This window comes from Acipenser ruthenus, chromosome 13 (assembly GCF_902713425.1).
Source record: "Acipenser ruthenus chromosome 13, fAciRut3.2 maternal haplotype, whole genome shotgun sequence".
Taxonomy (NCBI): Eukaryota; Metazoa; Chordata; class Actinopteri; order Acipenseriformes; family Acipenseridae; genus Acipenser; species Acipenser ruthenus.
Window position 1 is genome coordinate 36,463,838 of NC_081201.1, and position 20,810 is coordinate 36,484,647.

Genomic DNA, 20,810 nt, shown 5'->3' on the forward strand with positions numbered 1-20,810 from the left:
GAGCAGTTTGAACCACACAGTTAATACTTCCAGTAGGTTTGTTCTGACAGAAGAGAATTTTACTGTAGGAGTTTTAAATATCACACAAATTTCATCAGGACTTAAGCTTGGCAACTGAATGTAAAACAATTTGTGGTTTGTGAAATGCAGATCACTAAATATAGTGTCAGCTGATTATAAGCTCTTGTGTGGGATGTAGCACAGCTCTGTTTACTAGACATGCATACTTTATTTTTAGTTGCTAGGGAACAAGTGTATATGTAAATAAGTCCAACGAGAGGCCTTATCACATCATTAATCCTATAAAAAAAACAAAAAACTTCAATCAATTAAAATAATATTCAGTCTAAATCAGGTTTTGTTCATAAAGGCATCAGATCAGGATACAATTTTAAAATGATGGCTGGAAATTCATATGATTTGAAATAGAATACTATATAGACTGCACAGGAATTATATGTGCATTTCTGTTTTAGTTCCCTATTCAGTTACACTTCTTAGACATACAGTACATCACATGCCTCTTAAGTCAAGTAAATTAGCAGAGCTTGAGTATTTCTTACCTATAAAACGGTAGCACTTTAGATTATAAGGCATGAATAGCCATGTAGTTACTGTGTAATAACTGGGAAATTATCAATAAAGATTCCTGCTATAATATAGTAAGAGCTGTGTTATTAGATGGGAATGGCCTTGTGAACAACATTTTGTTGCCTGATACAATTTACATGATATGAAACAAACTGAGGAACAGTAAAGTGGACTGGAATGGATCCCAGTGTGAAACAGGTATCGTTCTGCGGTACCGCTAACTATTTCTGAATGTCGCTAAATGATGAACCATTTAACCTTCCTATGGTGTTTCCCATATGGAATCCCCCCAGGGTGTTTATGTCCAGATGGCATTGGTGTGTTCTAAGTGACCAAAATATTGGAGCATAAAATCCAAAATAGAACATGTACAAGGGAGCATCATAATCTAGCAGTCTAATTATTAAATTAGTTTTTTTTTTTTTATAAAAACAAACCTAATATAGGACATTGTTAGCTGTAAGTATGTTATATTTTGGTTTGCTAACATTTTGTAGGTCAAATGGAAGGAAAGTCTTGAGAGTTTTGAGTGACTGCATTTTACTTTTGAATTACCAACCTTAGAAAATTATCACTTGGAGAGTTTATATGGAGCTGCTGTAATTAAGTTGTTGTGTTACATTGTACTGCTAGAACATTCTGTCATCTAGCTGCTATATTCTTTTTATAGATGAGAAATATTCTGGTTACATATGGCAAAATGACTGACAAACAAGCAATGACAAAAACATGGTTTTAAATAACAAGTGATGATATTGGTTACATGTTTTAAGCATACAAATGAAGCATTAGTCATCTATCATTTGCAAAATAGCAGCTTTTGCTTCGGATATAATTGTGAGACCAAGAGGTTTTTTACTAGATCCCTGTGTGTAGATAAGAACTATTTTCAGATAATTAGCTTTTTATTTTCTATACGGTTTTGGGAAGCCAGTAGACCTCTTTATCAGTTGTGTGCCACAATTGCTATCTTAGCAATCAAATCTATAACACTGTGTGGCGGAGTGTCCCGCCCCTATTTATTACTATTTGTATTTTTGTTTGCGGCACAGTTAAAAGCGCCGTGTCTTTTATTATTTATATTTAAAAACCCTGTGAGGATGCATGACTGATCAGCTACTGATTATTTAACTAGCTGACAGTCATGCATCCTTACCAAACGCGTGCAGACTGTGGCCGAGGGGTAATAAGATAATTAACAACTAGTTAACCCCTCGGCCAGAGTATAAGAACCGGCAGCTGTCTGTGTTGGTTGTTGAGTATAGAGAGGAGAGTACGGGAGAGCGGAGAGAAAGAGCGAGGAAAAAGAACAATTGCTATATTTAAAAAATATACTTGTTTCTGTTTGTTTGGCCATCGCGCCTTTTTGTTTTGTGTTTTGTTATTGTTTAAATCTTTTGTTTTTGGTTTGTTCATAAATCCACGCTGAGTGCCGTTGCATTCAGCTTCACCCACCCATCCACTGTTTTGGTTTCAGTTACTTCCTGGTCCGTGACGTCACCACACCTCACCACTGCGAGCCAGCCTGTCACATACTGTTATGTAAATTAATTGATCATTTAACATTATCCAAATAAACACAGTATATTAGGTTTCTAGATGTGATTCATTGCACAAGAAATTTAAACCCAGCAAGGGAACTTCTTTGACCTGAAAAAAGAAACAAGGACCAGGGGTCACAAATGGAGATTAGATAAAGGGGCATTCAGAACAGAAAATAGGAGGCACTTTTTTACACAGAGAATTGTGAGGGTCTGGAACCAACTCCCCAGTAATGTTGTTGAAGCTGACACCCTGGGATCCTTCAAGAAGCTGCTTGATGAGATTCTGGGATCAATAAGCTACTAACAACCAAACGAGCAAGATGGGCTGAATGGCCTCCTTTCGTTTGTAAACTTTCTTCTGTTCTTCTTATGTTCTTAAGTCTTATGATGCTCACTGCTTGTGGTAGATGAATTGCACCTGCAACCAGCAATTTACTACAAAAGCTGTTCATGATCACTCTTTATGGACATCTTGTGGATATATGAAACAACACATTTCAGGTAACAGGAATTCGAGGCAAACTGATTAATATTTATATAAAGTTATTTAAAGTCTGTTTGTAAGGATTAAATATAGTTTTGTAAGCATGAAACTACTTGTATAGTATTTACCAATTCAAAGTGCTGGGCCATGCCTGCCATCAGACATTGTCTGAGGCCAATTATATAGGGAATAGTGACCCCAGCATTGAAATATTTTGTAGATACTTTAATTTGAGGAATAGGATCCATCAGGCTGTGAAAGGTTACAGTAACCTTTAAATCACAGGGCATGATGTCAAAAAGGTGACAGTCAGATAACAGCTGCATATTATCCCTGTGTATATGAATCATCTTTTCATTATCTACTGTGCTAATTAAACGCGAGTATCTGGACCTGCGCACCCTCCCTAGGTAGCAGTAGCCATTCACATTTGATATACTGTAGCCTTTACATTTTTTATGCAACCTACGGTTCAGACCTATAGTTACTCTAACTGTATATAAACTCAATACATATTGGGATGTAACTTAATTGGGTCCCTGAATGTTCTGATTTGTAAAGCTTGCCCTTCCTTTTTGTGCAGTTATTCATCACCTTTATTTTTCTGGTCTATTTATCTTGCCATTCAGTGACTACTTACATGACTACCAGCATGCAAATATATTTTTCTGACAATTAAAAGCATATTAGCTCCATCCCACTTTTCCTTTGTAAACTCGCAGGTACACAGAGGCTCCTCGTGGATCCCCACCCACAATCAGCAACTTGTCGAGAGCAGAAAGTTCTCCCTGAACTTCACATAGCAAAGGTTTTTACGAAGCAAGCCTAGGGATCTCCTTTGAGTTAGGGTTAGGGTTAGGATTATAACATTGTACAACATTGCTTTTCAGATGTGCAGTGGCTTATTGGGATGTGGTGAACGCTGGCGAGGGGGTTCCCAGTGTCTTGCAAGTAAAACCACTGTCGTTTGAAGTTATACATCATCGACTACATTTCCTCATATTTCTACAATTCCTGCAACTTCTGAAAACCATTTTAATTGTAATACAAGTTTATGTTTCTTACTGGTTATCCAAACATTTATAATTCACAGAACAGGAGAAATGGCTGCATGGTGGGAGACATGACCTCCAGGGTTTAGAAGGAGAGGAGAGTGCTTGTGACTTAGGAAAGAGGTCTGGGTCTCCTCTTGGGTTGATGAGAACAGAGCCCTAGCTTGTTTCAGCTTTACAATGCCGCAGTCAGCTGACTAAAATTGTACATTAAAATATTAGCCATCTTGACCAGCAAAAAAACCCCCAAAAAACCTGCACATTTCTGATTGTATTAAACCACTACAAGAAAAAGAGTAACAAGCCGTGACAAACTAGAACACTTCCACGGGGCTCACACTTTGTAGGGCAATGGTATTTAAAAGTAAGATCTCCATGGATATAGACATTCTTATTGGATTACATTTCCGTGTTATGAATGATGTGTCAAGCTGATCTATTAAAATGGTAAAAATGAAAAAAGGACAAGTCTTGGCTGTTTTACAGATTCATTTTTTGGATTTACAATAGCTTGGAATTATAAATGAACTGATATTTTTTTTTTTTTTTTTATGTGAGTTTTTGCATTCTATACTGCAGGTTCTCTGTGTTTCATGCAAGGTTACCATGTATATATATATATATATATATATATATATATATATATATATAGGTACCCGTACTGTATAATGCACTACCCATCTCTATTCACAAACAGAAATCTAAAATGTGTAATTCATCCACAGAGTTGGCGTTTTCATTTCTGTTCAAAACAAAAACATGCATTTAAATTTAAATTTATAAACATACAAGGTTTTCCAGAAAACATTTTTCTGCATTTCCTGCTGTAATTAAAATATTCTCAGGCAACCCTGAAGTTTAGTCTATTGTATACTGTCTGAGAGGAACCTAGTAAACCATAACAGCCTAATTTTAAACGCAATTTTTAATGTCAATTTATAGTTAAAAATATGTCCTTAAAGAAAATACTTTGAGGCTTGTCTCGCATCTTTTCTGTTGCATTGCACTTGAAAGTCACATTGGTGTTCTGGAAGAAAAACAAGTTGAGATGTTGTACTCCATGGATAACATAGACAGGGTTTCGTGCAGAATAGGAATAGTGTGTTTGAACAGGAAAAGCTGATGAAAACCATCAAACAAGTTTTCCCTGGGCCAAAAAAATAAATAAAAAAGCCTTTCTGAAAATAACCGTTTGTCCACCAAAAAGAGAGGAAACTGTTTTCTGTCCAGCAGGTGGCATGAGAGTTTAAATCTATTTGTGTTTAGTCAGTTCAAATGTGATAATATAGTATAATATAGGCCATCAAAATCACAATCTCGGCCCTGGATAGTGATGGAAGGCTACATGTCAGACAATACAAAGCGACTCAATAAACTAAATACGTTTCAGCAAGCACAATCTCCTGTACTGAATATAAGGACGCCCCTGCAAACTGCTGGTCGCATTGCAAGTAAAAGCTATATTTTGTCATTCTATATTAGTGCACTCTGTGTGGGTCCACACAAGTTTTTAAGGAGTCATTTTTCTTTCATCTTGCATTGTCAGGTGCTGCATTGCTTTGTTTTGTCTTCATTCTAACTCATGTAGACGCTAACCTCGGAGGTACGGATGCATTCAGACATTAAGGCTGGCTAATGACTGCCTCGTGCTGGAAACAGTCAAAACAAATAAAAAAGCAAATGCATAATGTAGCCGTAAGTGGGTAAACAAAGCCAAAATGCAATATTTAATGGAAATTAGTCAGATTATTAAATAGCATAATGCTGTAACTGACATGCCATGTGCAGCACTGTGTAATATGCAGCTGCACAAGCTCCCACCCAAGGAGATTTGTCATCTCACTCACATGGACATCCTGGAACCAAAATCACTGCACTCAATCACACAGAGATTTCTCCTATAAAAGTTTACCACAGTAAAAGCATAGCGAAGTGTAATAAAGCGTAGTGACAGCATGGTAAAGCATAGGAAAGCAATGTAAAAAACATGGTGAGGTAAAGCGTATCAATGAGATGTGGTAAAGCGTATCAATAAACATGGTAAACGAGGGTATATTAAGGTTAATGCATGGTATTAGCATGGAAAAAGCAGGTAAAAGTCAAAAAATACAATGCAAAAATACCATAGTAAACTTGTATAAGGGTTGCATTGCACTAGAATATTAACATTCACACGTATACTCCAGATAGCTTTTCAACAGGGCCTGCGATGAAGGCAGCGCCACTGTTCTGTCTGGTAAGGATTTGTAACTAGTTAGAACATAAGAACACAAGAACATAAGAAAGTTTACAAACGAGAGGAGGCCATTCAGCCCATCTTGCTCGTTTGGTTGTTAGTAGCTTATTGATCCCAGAATCTCATCAAGCAGCTTCTTGAGGGATCCCAGGGTGTCAGCTTCAACAACATTACAGGGGAGTTGGTTCCAGACCCTCAAAATGTTCCTAGTTACGGGAAAAATCAACCAATCACAGTTAAGGATTCATCAGGATTTGATTTTGCATCATATCTTGTGTATAGATATCATTCTGTGGATAGAAAATAGGACACATTTCTAGTAGCTGTTGTGTACAATCTACTTTTTTTTATTTTATAGTAACATCCCTAGAGGTACCCTACACACAATATATTACCTTTCAGCAGCTACAGTTCCACCTGTTCTGTTAAGTTGGGTGGCAAGTTCACAGTGACAGTAAATAATAATTGATTGCATAATCTAATTTTTTTTTGTCGTCCTGTAGTATCCCACAGTGCGTTATTAACTTTTCAACACTCAGTGAAATTGGCTTTTTCTTCCACACTTCCAATTCTCCTAGGGGGCAGCCGACTTGAAAGGGCGAAGGAAACTGCATTCCTACTTGGAAGGCAATTTGATGAGCAATTTCAGTACCAGCAAATTGTCTGCAATTATTGCGTAATATAAGCTGACTTTTAGTGAATAAAAAAAAGATGCCTGTCAAGTACAGCAGATACCCTAAAGTCATTAAAGTGAATACACTTCAGTAGTGGAGGAATGGCTCACCTGTGTGCTAATGAACCGATGGGATAACAATCGCTTGCTAATGGAACTGTAGTCATTTTTGAGAGAGGTGCCCAATTGATGGTCCGTAATAGCGGAAGTGGTAGAAATGGCTGTAAAGTAGGTAGAGTAAAAGAAGACTAAACATGAGCAGCAAGACGGGCTGGTTTAGGCACATTAAAGTGATTTTACCAGTTTTAAAAGGACCGCTTAAAGAAGCATCAGAATGTCAGGATTCGTTTTTTTTTAAAAAAAGGCATTGATCTCAGCAGTTAAAAATTAACAAAATTGCAAAGCTCTACAATTAACAAAATTCTCAGTTTCCAGAGAATATACCATTTCTGTTCCTGTCAGTCGTTCTAGTTTTGTTACATTGCCAATTGATTTTTTTGGTGGTGGTGGGTGGGTCCTTTTCAGAGCTGTGTATTCAATGATTGATGTATCCCTAAGATATAAAAAGCACTAACTGGGAGTGCATAGTTTTTATGTGTCCCATGAATAATGTCCCGTGTTCTTACTCTGTGACGTGTTTTGCATTGAGCATTATATGAATTCTGAAACCATTTAAAAAGTCCCAAACTTAAATCCAGCATTAATGTTGAATCGCTTTGGAGCCCTTGAACACATTCCAGCAATCTTTAAGATATTTCTGTATATGTACAATAATTTGATACTGGCACCAAACGTCTGAATTTATAACCACAAAAAACAAAAATCAATACCATAACTCTTCAGAATTACACAAATTATTTTTGTGATCAGGTTGATTTCCGTTTTCTAGGAAAGATGAACAACCCGTCAGGACATTTAATTCTCATTAAACTCATGCAGACCACGTAATTATTTAAGATCTTGGTATTTTTTACCAAAAGGCAGTATTCCTTTTACGTTGTACTGTTTTCCTTGCTGGGTTCTTTGACTAACTTGGTTTGTGCTTTGTCCTTTCAAGGTATTTCCCTGACTCGGACAGCGAGAGAGTTTACAGAGGATCCCTGTCACCTGTCCAAACGAGAGGCTGTGGTTCAAGCGGCCCGCGCTCTTCTTGCAGCAGTTACCAGACTCCTCATTCTTGCGGATATAATAGATGTGATTTTTCTCTTGCAATATCTAACCACTGTAAGTATAGCTGCATATCGGATAAAACATATTCGAAACAAAGTGCTTTTTTTTAAAGTTACGGATGCATAACTGTTTACAGGGGGTCTCTTTCTATCACATGGGCTGAATTCATTTGTTTACCTATCCCCTAACTGTATTCTGATTATTGGAATATCAATATATGTATTTTTATACAAACCATGCCCACCTTAAGGGCACCCTGCTGGCAAAGGTAATTAGTAGGCATGGCCAGAGGTTGTGTTAACTTGACAGCTGCTAAGAATGATTAGCATTAAACCAAACCGATATATTCCTACAGGCAATAAGAATCTTGACTTGTATGGAAACTGAACGTGGTGATGGAACAAACATTTTCTTTATTAGGAAGCTTACATGTTTGTGCATTAATTTCTGGCAAGATCCCCAAATTCCTATGACTCAGTTATGCACCCAATAACAGAACTGTCCCCCAGAACCCCCCCACCACCTTCCAATCCCCACTTTGCTTCTGTAATGCACTAACGTTCTCACTTTTTGAAAGAGAAAGACTTCAGCATCATCAGTGCTGATTAAGGGATTAAAAATATCTGCAAATTATAAGCAGAGACATCTCTAATCGTAATAATTATATGTTAAGAGACTGTACAGCCTATAACCAGTTCATTTAACACGGTACCAAATTTAACATTTTTCAATATTGTAGTTAAAACAGAAGCATATCACATAATGTAGAGAAACATATTTTTCATCAGCTTGAAGAAGTACCATCCATGCATGAAAACACTGTGTAGCTCAGTACATGACATTTCAAATTGTTTGTACATTGTGATGTTTGACATTTCTTCTTATTTTTAACAAGCAAATGTTTTATTTCATTTTTTTGCATAATTGCACATTTTCAGTATTTTTTAAATCATAGGTAACCATGACATATCTCTCTATATTGTGTTACATTAATTCCTTTTTTTTTTTTTAAATCATTGCCAAATTTGTTTATTTGGGATTTACCTGTCATGACTAGATATTGTTTTGTATAAACTGTAGGTGCAGAAAACATTTGACTTCTTGAGAACCACATCCAACAAAGCAGAACTGAAAAAGGCTAATCAGAAATTTGTAAAGGAGCTGGAGTTGCTTGATAAACTGGCCTATAAACGACAACAGGTAAGATATAGACTAAAGTATATAGATACGTAGATACATAGCTAATCATTGAGTCCCACTTTTATGAAACCAAGAAAAACACATCTGAATTCTCCAGGTTTTTGTTCTGGCTTGCCACCACAATACTGCTCAGTTGAGTTTGATCTATGCACTATTTACAAGACTGGTATCTTGAAATGACATGTTCTGTAACGGATGCCTTTGGTTGATGTGTCATCGATGTGTGTTTGTTTGAAGAAAACTATGCACAGGTCAGTGTTTTTTTAAAATGTGATTTCCAACCAGAAATTTATTTAACAACCAAATAAGCAAGACGGACCAAATGGTGGAGGAGGCTGTGTGGTCCAGTGGTTAAAGAGAAGGGCTTGTGACCAGGAGGTCCCCGGTTCAAAACCCACTGACTCATTGTGTGACCCTGAGCAAGTCACTTAACCTCCTTGTGCTCCGTCTTTCGGGTGAGACGTAGTTGTAAGTGACTCTGCAGCTGATGTGTAGTTCACACACCCTAGTCTCTGTAAGTCGCCTTGGATAAAGGCGTCTGCTAAATAAACAAATAATAAATAAAATAATAATGTTGAAATTGAAGTAAAGTCTAGTCCAGGGCACAATAGATGGTGTATTTGTTTGTCCTAAGTTCAGCTACAGCTTTGTATCGATGCTTTATGGATGTAAAATTAATGCCTGTAAAATGTAAAACACACATTTGATAAATTGTCTCTTTCAAGTATTTTTTATTTATTTAAAGATGATAGTTATACATCTGGAGCTGTACGTTGGATTTTATTATCAAAACTGTCTGTGAACTCAGCGACATTAAGAGTAAAATATCAACATAGAAAAGCCTGGAACTGGGGCAAACTGCAGTCAATGCCAGGTGCCTGAAGCTGAACAATTCCTTATATCTGGTAAGGAGATGCAGTGGTCTCCAGACTCCACACAGTTAGGATGCTCTGTTTCGAGGCTAAAAGTACATTGCTTTTCACTTCATTTGAGATACCCATGAGCACCCAGAAACAATACATGCAGTGACTGTCAGGCATTATTGTAAAAGTATGGATATACAGTATGCTGAATACTATTTGCTTTTGGTGATAATGCCATATCACAGCATCTGTTTATTTTAAATATTTAAAAAAAACAAAACAAAAAAAAAACAACAACATATGACACTGAACTGAATATTTGCCTCTGTCACTAGATGTCAGGGTCGTCCAAATGAAAATGAAACTGAAAGCTTTTAAGGGGCATTTCAATGAGTGGTGTGAGCTGAAAAAGTTGCCGACTTGATGTTTATTTAAAAGTGTATGGCTGAAGTCATAGTGAAATAAGATGGACAGCTGCAAAGTGCAACAGTCATCTGATAAGGGAATATAACAGTAAAATAATGTACCAAGATGCAACATTTAAAATGTGGAACCATCGTACAATGCACTGGGTCTTTCAGTGAGAATTGTCCCACAGAGATGTTGAGACCTACTAATGCCAAGTCAGAGCTTTCACAAACTTGAAATGCAAAATAAGAATAGACTCTCCTCTGTTACTAACATAGACATGTTCCTGTATCTACTAAAGATATATATTCTCAGACAGGGTGCCTAGGGCTTACATTTATCTAAATAATCACATCATTTACTGAAGCGCCCTTTTACAGAGCAGACTCTTGCTCATCGGAACCTGTTGGGACCAGACCCTGTTCAAATTACTGATTTGTTTGGAGTGCTGTTCATACTAAAATGCCTGGTCTAGTCTTTGTTTTATTATTTGAATACTTATAGTTCATCAAAAATCAGTGATAACCCTTTACATACTAAATACAGAGATGGCTGTAAATTTTTTGCACACACAGAATAATTATGTGGAAATTTGGTTTGTACAGCTGCTGTATGCATTTTATTATGATAGCAGCGCAGAGCTAACTACAGTAGGGCAGTTTGGATTAGTGTGCGAGAGTATAGATGTTCTGTGGATATTTCTACAGATACCACTGCCTTGTGAAAAATGGCACCACAATTGTCAGTTATAAGTTTATATCGACTCTACAATTATCTGACAGCTGATCAGGTTTTGAGAAGTTAATACCCAAACCGCACACTCTACTTAGGAGAGATATGGGGCGTATTTTTAGAACCTGAAATCCTATATGCTGGTTCACAGGTTTTAAAACTAGCTTCTGGTTGCATTTTATTAGCTTTGTGGTCTTCATCTGTAAGTATGGGATTTCCAGAGTGCCATATTGGGTTGAGTTAGATTCCCCTTTTCAGCAGCATCTGATGAGAGTGGATATGCATGGTACGTGCCTGAGTTAGCTTTCAAAGCTGCTGCCATTTATGCTATACTCCAGTGAGCTAATCCGACCACCTTTGGAATGGAAGGAATTATTCTTTAAGTGGGCAAGAAAATCCCTAGTAAGTTGCTGTCGTACATAAAAAGTATAAAGTACATACCTACAGTAGCAAATAACAAGACACCATGTTTCACTAACTTGGTTTGTAAACTGCAATAAACACAATGTTAGTGTCTATGTTGCTGTACCTTTACTTAATATTCCTTTTTACAACAACATTACCATTACTGTGATATTTATTATTCACTTACCCTGGGTCAGCTGTGAAATGAACCCAAACAGATACTTCTGCATTTGGAGTTTTTCAATTTGACTGCGATATAAACTCTTCAGTCAATAATGGCTCCATACAATGCAAGGATTAGTGCAGAATCCTGCCTACCTTTTGATGAGGTGGGACCGTGTGAACCCTGTAAACAAAGTTTGAACTCATGAATGATTTAAGTATTTGTTTTAAGAGATTTATAAAGCCAGGGAAGCCAAACACAGTTCAATGAATATTCTTGGCCAGTTCAATGAATATTCACAAGCTCAGCATTCTTTAAATGACTCAAGAGGTAAAGCTTTGCGAAATAGCCCTGTATTTAAAAAATATTTTAGGTGACCCTCACATTTTTTGCACAAGTTACAAATGTATTGGTGACACTTAAAATGGTGGTTTGTTTTTAGTATCTTATTATAACAGGTACATCACTGCAAATACTTTGATTTTAGACACAGAAAATAGATGATAGACTGTAAACAATGGTAGATAATTTATTCAACATTGGATTCATGTTCATTTATGTTTTCCTTGCATTTGAATTTCTGTCTATTTCCCTGAAGCATTATAATAACATATACATATTAAAAGATGCAGTCAGTTCTTATTTTTTCAGGGTTATAAATGAGTTTGTTTGTGAATATGCAGTTCAGCATGGAGAATCTGCAATGAATGATTTATTGATTGCAAATGCAGATGATTTAATGAACTGTGATGGGCGCGCAGGGCCCGATGACTGTGATGGGCACTCAGGGCCCGAGTGAATGATAAATTTGGCCAGAAGCCTCATCCGTGGGTGCTTGATGGCTACTTGCGCAAGGTCGGCTAGAAAAACATGAACAGTTACGTGCATCCTAGTGCCGCAGATAGGAAGTGGCACTCAGGGCCACCTCCCCCCAAAAGACGAGGCCGCCAAACCATGAATGGAAAATAATAATAAATGATTAACGCATCCCACAGTGGTGCACTGCCACCTACTCCCAAAATATTGAAAAATTAATGAAAATGAGCAGCTGAGACACGGCCCATACCCCAGAGCATGACTGTGCTGGGGGAAAGAGCACAGCCTCTCCAGCCTGACCACGCACCCCAGAGACCTAAATACAAGCCGCTGAGCACTTGGATAAGGAAAAAACCCCTATCACATATTGCTTTTTATTTTTTGATATAGGGGGAAACCTCAGGGAATCTGTGGCTGAGGGTAGCCCTTCCCCTGGGCTTTAAGAGGTTGACTCCCGTTTCGGCTTCTCGCCGTGTGACTGAGAGGCTGAAACAAAAGAAGCGACATGGGAGAATAACACGCAGAGCCTTTATGCGCTTGCTGATGACATGTTGGTTGAGGGCGGATTCTCCTTGCAGAAAAGCAACCAAGTTTACAATTCTTTTTTAGACAATGACTCTTCCTGAGCGCATTTTTATAAATATACTATAAAACCATAAATATTTGCAAGCCTTTTATTATGTGTTTTTTGCAAAAAGAAAAACATTTTTTGCCACGAAATCAAATTCCACTAACAATACATACTTTGTATATTGCAACAGTTCGCCAACATTTCTGGAGCAAAATATGTTTTATGGTTGTGATTCACCAAATATTTTGGTCGCAAATATTTATGGCTTTACATATGTTTCTCAACAAAACAAAAAGCCTAAACATTTAAAAAGTTTGCCACTTATTTTCTTTAAAACTTAGTTTCTTTCAAACTCAAAGAAGCTAGATGCACTGTCAATGGCCACACCTGTGATTGCTGCCAGGGACAGATTTAACCCCATCCCTGCCAACCTTACACCCCCACACCCTAATTACACCAGCAGGGCTTCTGCCCTGCCACATTCACCTTTACCAGAATGTGTGCGTTTTTCATATAGGAAAATCTGAGACCATTGAAATTATACTCAAGAATTTACTTGAAGCCAGAGTAATCTTACTGCGTTTTCCATTACCAAAAAAGAAAATGAAAAATCACAATATGCGCAATACAATGTTTTCTTGTGTTAGAGTAAAATAAATGGTTATAAGATGGAAGATGGGGTGCTAACTGTATGGCCTTACCCTTTTTATCATTGGGTGCAACAAGGCTCTTTCTGTAAAGCTGCTTTCAGTTTCAGCACACATGAAACCGAATTCCCCCGATTCACGACTTTTGATTGTCCAGATAGCCTCAAATGATTTATTTTGACTTCTTGGAGATAAACTATGGATTGTAACATGTAGTGTGGTGACTCTAAACTGCTGACTGTTTTACTGCGTACCATTAATCCAGTTTGTTATAGTTTCAGATGTGTCAGTATTTGATATGGCTGTGTGAAGGCACTTAAACATAATCTAGAAATATCTCTAAAAATATCCAAAATATCACTTGAGTAAACCTAGCCTTTTTTCTATTAAAATCTACTGTCCCTCTCACATTATTCTCATTCAGTTTTGTCATCTTCCAACACCAGCCTTCTGCTTTTTGGTCTGGGGCTGCATAGTCTTGCATGTAATCCCAGTAGTACTTTTAAGGATGCAGCTTTCAGTCAGGGAGGATCCAAAAACTCCACTACCTGTGCATGTTCTCATGAAATCTCTGACAGTCAGTCCTAGCTCTTTCTCGTTCTTTATGGCTATTCACATTGGGAGTTGCCCAGTTTTAGAGCTAGTTCCAAGGGCACTGAACCAAAGCAGACTGCACATTGCCACATGTCCCTTCTCTGTATAATTCAGGTTTGGTCAACTAAATAAATAACTTACTGGATGTTTTCAGGTACTGAAGGTCAGGCAGATTAAAGAAATGGAAGTGTATACGTCTATCCATAGCTGGTAATGTTTAATGCTTACCCCCTCTTGGACAGTGGTCTTTTGGCCAGTCACACAGTCTTTTGGCCAACTAGATATAGACACAGTGAATATAGGAGGCAACACAACAGTATGTAACATATATTACATACTGGATATATGAGTTCCTTCTTTCAGAAGTTGTCCGACATTATACAATGTCAGCTGTTCTGGACACAACGTGAAATGGTGTGACCTACTGTATGTCTGTCATAAATCAGACTAGCTGGATTACAAAAAAAACCAATATCTGCACCACCTAGGCAATCCTAGTAACACAACACAGCAATGCCAAAATACCCATATTTCATTTAGGCAGTGTGGATAATTTTCTCCCTACTCATTTTACAGAGCAAGCTGTACTGAATCGACTGTCCCGCATTTCTGATATATTGTCTGTCAATATATTCCAGATTGAAAGTAGAAAAGAATGGCAAGAGTCTGTTTGTACAGTATGCATTGTATTAATTCCTTCACTGTAGACTTACAGAAAGATTAATTAAGGGTTACTGAGGGTCTGCTGTGGCCTCACAAATCCATCCTGGTGGCCGCCTTGGGAAACACTGATCTGATTATTATTATTTATTTCTTAGCAGACGCCCTTATCCAGGGCGACTTACAATCGTAAGCAAAAACATTTCAAGCATGTGTATTGATGTGGATTGATGTGGATTGATGTGGATTGATGTGGATTGATGTGGATTGCCCCGATGCCCCGACAGGGAGGCCAGGGATCAGCTCTCTGCTACTTAAGAATGCAAAGCTTAAAATGACCTGCGTTCAAGCACATTAGACATTTACCATTTGAACTGGCTTATAATTGCTTTGCCATTTATCAGACACATTTAATATACCATTTATGTATCACAACATACTCTTAAGACTGTGATGGATAAATGATATGAGGGAATGTGTGCAGCTAGGACATGTAACAGGAGACCCGTTGCTAGGCAACCAATTGAGGAAGTAGGCTCACTGGGCGCTGAGCTGATCGGAAGGTCCTGATTGGCTGGGGGGCGTGCCCGGGGAGGCTGCGCGAGCTCAAAGGGCGTTTGCGCCACAGGTTGAGGCCACTGCACCGCCATGCTACATAGAGGGGCGCTTTGTTTACATCCAGGAGAAGAGTGTCTACTCTGCAGGATAATTACTACGGAACCCATCAACTGCAAGACGGTGCCTGTGAAGGTTCTGCTCAGCCAGGCCCGTCGCAACGACCCGCAGTCGCTGGGAGACCGGGACTTCAGCAGCAAAAGCAGTAAGTTAGTTTAGGGGATGTTGATCGCAAACAGTGTAGAGAGGGTTTTGGTTGTGTAGTAGTTTCCTGGAGTGGGACTTTTCTTTTAGTGATACTAGCGCTTGTCTTGTGTGGCTAACTTTTATTTTCAGGTTTTTTTTTTGTTTTGTTTTCTTTATTGAATCTGACAATAGGGCTACCACTTCTGGTACCCTAGTGGTTGGACTTGTGTTGAATAAAATCTGCGTGTCAACACCCAATGCTCTGTGTCTGCCTCATTGTTATTCAGTGACGACCCACACATGTAACACTTCCCCCTGTTACACCATTGTACTGGAGAGTTCTGCCTCTTCCGAAACAGGAAAATACTCCACTTATGCTAATTTAAAAGACTCCCCGCTGGGAGCACGAGCTAGTTTTATTGTTTTGAATTAACAAAAATGATTTGCATAAGATAGTCTGGGTGGATCTTCAAAGAGACTGGCCCACTTGAAGGTATTGAAGGTATCTGTTGACATTAACATATTTAGTGGTATTCTAACAGACAATGATCAATTCTGTTTATTTTCAAAGTAACCAATTCATTGGATGTTGTGAAGCTATTGGGTTTTGGATGTAGCTATGCGATTGGAGATTTTCTAAGACCTGCCTGTTTTACAAAAGTCCACACTTCCCTCTTTTCAATTCTCTTAATAAGCTGGCTCTTAACATCGGCTCTGGACACCTACAAGCAATAAGGATGAGAGACCTTTGAAAGCTTCCAGCCTGCCATCTGACCTGTTGTGAGGAACCCATGCTTGTGTCCAACTTCCTACAAAAAGAAAGCTTTATGCTTGTTGCTGCTGGACATTTTTTTTTACCAACAATCTATCCATCACCATGAATTCATTTCATTGAGCAAATCACAAGCAAAAAAGGAAACCATCATTTAAACCATTGGGAACAAAATCATTCTTTGGACCACAAGGAGTGAACAACTTTGTTACGACAACTTTGTAAACCTATTTCTAAATTAAAGTTTGGTAACTATATGACGATTAGTGAATTTCTTGGTGCATAGAACATTTGTAATATTGAAATAAACAAAAGTAATTTTACTTTTAAACTGAGTTATCTGATTTTATTTTTGCATGTTAAAAGCACTGTTAAGATATGATACCTATTACGTTAAATATATATTGAAGATATAATCTTGGTATAGTAATTGAATATATTTACACTGATAAGAGTTAGATAATATTTTCTTTTGAGATGCTATAATTAATTTATATACTAACCTATGTAGTAAATATCTGCTACAAGACTTAACATGTTACCACACTGTATACTAGATATGGCATTCCAGTTGTTTATCCTGGATGCACATTTTAATAAATAAAACATACACAATGCTCTACAGCCCAGCTCGTTTTAAAATTAATCATACAATTACCTAGCTTAACGGAGGTGCTTTTCCAGAAACATGTCTCAAGCAATTTCAAAATCTTTCATTATTTCCTCTCTTGTCTAGAGTGATTACCATGACAATGAGGCGTTGCAAAAGTGGTAGATAGAATAAGTGGTGACAGATATTACTGATAAGCAGTGGCTGCTGATCATTAGGGGCTAACGGGGCTCAGCCCCACCTGTTATACATTTCTAACATGTAATTTACTTTCATTTGCTGGTCAGTTCTTTATCTTGTTTTATTGAATCCCCTGTTTAAAATTCACATTGAATGTGCTCCCTCAAGCAGTCAGATGTTGTATGTGCTGGCTGCATTGTAATCGGAACACGAGGGGCTAATCTTCGTCAGCCCCTCAGCTTTGTTCGGGTTTCTGTCTATTCCTATTGTCAGTATGCACTCGGGCCACAGAGATTTCATACAGTTCGCAAAGCATGACGATTCTCAGGTGGGGCTAATCTTCGTCAGCCCCAGTTTATCAGAGTAGTTATGGAAATTGTCAACATGCACTAGAGTCAGCCATAATAAAGCACAAAGGAAAGAGAGATTACAAACTTCATACACCGTAACACCACAATGAATCACATTTACAATTTGCTCAAGAAGTCATTTTCTTCTATGTCAGTTGTAGAGAAGTTGGAGATTAAAAGGCTGGGGGCTTATCAACCGCCTGGCATTAAAATCAAGCAAAGTGACTTGAAACAAAACCAAAGCTTCTGTACTTCGTGGTTTGACAGGAAGGACTGGCTTATGGTGAGTGAAGAGAAATAAACTTTGTTCAGTTTCCCATGCGTTTTATTTGGAGGAGATGCAGCATGGACCAAAAATGGAATCAAAGATTTTAAACAACTGTCAGAGAGGGCTAAGAAACATGAGTGCTGTGCTGTACACATGGGGAATTGTGTTAAACTAAAAATGATGGGAAGTGTTAATATAGCCACTCAGGCTGATGAAGGTTACCATATTTCAGTTCTTAGGCATAATGAGCTTGTGTCTAGAATAGGCATGTTCTCTCTCGGATAATTGATTCTATCAAGTTTTGTGGCAGTCATGATTTACCACTCAGAGATACTGATGAGACGATATATAACTGGGACCTCTGTAGTGGAGGTATTCCATAGGTTTTTTGAAATTCGGGGTCAAACTGCAAACTCCAAGTTCTGGTTCAACTTGGTGGAACTTTAAAAGCAGAACAGTAAACACAGTGTATGAAAATCAAAATGCAGAGCGAGGACGGCTGGGATGATGGATCAGTTCACCAATCGTATGGGCTGGCAAAGCTTTTGAAGGATTTTTCATTCTACCATGCTTCACGTTGACATTCTTTACAACGTCCTACAGAAACAGAGTTCAAATGCAGTAGCAGTGAAACACTCACTGGACAATTTCACAAAGTCTGTGACAGGAATAAAAGAAAGCCTTTCAACTAGAGAATCCGAAACTGAAACTGGACCACCAAAGAAAAGACTGAAGTCAAATAACACTCCTCTTGCGAAAGAAGCATGCAACCTTATGATTCTGTAGGCAAAAGAACAATTCCAGAAAACAAACCACTTAATAACATTTTATCTTACTGATCCAGAACGATTCCATGGATTTAAAGTGGTCTTTCCTGATGAACAGCTGGAAATGGCAGTGAACTGCTATGCTATACTGTGCAGAAAAAAAACTTACAAGTCAACTAAAAGTGTTGTACAGCAGTAGTGAAGTCGAAAGTGTGAAGATGTGTCGACATTGTTCTTCCAGAACATTACAAGTTCTGGAAGAAAACACTGTGCAAGACACTTTTTCCGAAACTTTCCAGCTGACTGTGATTGCCATTACTTCCCCAGTAACAACAGCGGAATCCGAGAGATGTTTCAGTACATTGAAGCATATTAAAACATTCCTGCGCAACATAATGACACAAGACAGGCTTAATGCACTTGGTGTACTCTCCTTGGAAAAATAACTTGTCTGCACCATTCCTGATTTCAACAGTCAGGTTGTATAACTGTTTGCTTCTCGAGCCGCTACTGCTGATAAGTGTGATTTTTAATTTAAATAGCTCAATTGGAACTACATAATCACTCTTTCTTGAAGATGTGAACATTAAAGATAACTCCACTCTAAAGGTAAAGTATAAGAAATCTACACAAAACCTGAGCTGCAAATCCTGCTGCGTCATTCACAAAGTTATCTCTGCTTCAATTAAGAATCTCAGCTGGAATCAAAACAGCAAATAACAACTCAGAGTAATTGGCACACCCCAATTACAAACATTAACTCTCAGGCCTAAAACCAGCTCAGGTCCTGAGATTTGGACAGCATCCAGATAGGAGCTGCTTGACCTACTTTCCCATCATCGGATATTCTACAGTCACTCATATCAATCTTGCGAAAAAGCTGTTTCAACCCCTTCGATCTCCTCATGGAAGTCATGTGCTTAACTGCTTTCTTTGGATTCCTCAGATGCTCCAAATATACAGTCCCATCCCTTTCCAGCTTCCTTTTCCTCGGCATCCATTCCAACGACATCTCCTTAGTGCCAGATTATCATTTCCTAATTATGCTCTGCATCTCTAAGACAGATCGGAAACCTCTTTCCTTTCCTATCCTATCCCTATGCTATCCTCTGAGGCCACTCCTCAAACTATCTCTCCAAGTAACAACCTTTCACTCCAGCCCCAGCTCTCGCCCCATGAAAGGTTTTAATGAGGCACCTAACACCAAACATCTGAATGCTGGCAAAGACTTGGTCAGCACATCTCTCTGTAATTAGTCATGGATTTCCCTGTAGTTTTAAGTCAATCTCCGTCAGCAATGTTTTGCATTTTTTATATATTGTACTATTAATAATCGCCAGTTCACCCAGTGGTGTTGTTTATTTTGAAGCTGTCCTGATATGTAACCTTTTGGCACTAGGCACATTTTTACTAAGAATTTGGACTTGTGTAAAAATACATTAAGCATGTTTGTCGCTATTGTAAAGTGACCTATAAACTTGAACATCTGTTAGCACTATTTAAATGGGAAAAAGATATGTTTCTACAATCAGGCGTATAATTGTAGCACTAAAAACTCATTTTATAATGATCAGAGGAGTTGAGGAATGGATGGTGGTCAGAAAGGACAGAATGACTAGAATTCAGGTTGGAGTTCAGCCTTACTACCCTCTTATTCATAAAAGGTGTCATCACATATTATTTTCACGGTCTCTATTATTTCAATTGTCACAAGCTTTTATTTTGTATCCTAAATACAGAAGGTAACAAACTATTTTCCATTGACTGAGTCACTGTTCAATTTTTACTCCTGTAAATGGTGGGACAACACATATTGACTAGCTCATTTTCCTTGGCTTCTGGTCCAGTCCATGAAACACAAATCCAGCTAGAGGAATATTTTCTTTAATCTTCTTACTGTATCTATTCTACCTCTCTTTGGCAGTTCAATTTTTAGAAAACAAAAACTGTTCCAGCTTTGGTGTATCTTATATATTTAGGTGAAATGCTGTATTTTGTTAGATTCTGCATTCTTGCAACAAAAACAACAGGCAAGTTTGCAAGTTATCATTTACTTTATACTGTTTCACTTGACATACATTCAGCTGGACAGTTAGTTGTTCTGGTAATGTTAGTTCTTTATTTTTCCTTGCAGATTAATTTTTTTGCACAGTGAGCAGATGCACTTGCATATTAAATCCAAATCCCATTGCTTGTTACAAACACGCTTGTTTTACTTGATATTAAAATAACATTTTGAGGATTTGGATACAC

At 37.9% G+C, this 20,810-nt stretch overlaps 1 protein-coding gene across 1 annotated transcript in view; it reads left to right on the plus strand.

The window, feature by feature from the left end:
• Positions 1-20,810, plus strand: part of LOC117418301 (catenin alpha-3-like) — a 183,172-nt gene that overhangs the window by 7,187 nt on the left and 155,175 nt on the right. Inside the window, exons 4-5 of the mRNA XM_034031216.3 lie at positions 7,638-7,804; positions 8,831-8,950. Coding sequence (XP_033887107.1) covers positions 7,638-7,804; positions 8,831-8,950 — 287 coding nt within the window. The remainder of the gene's footprint in view (positions 1-7,637; positions 7,805-8,830; positions 8,951-20,810) is intronic.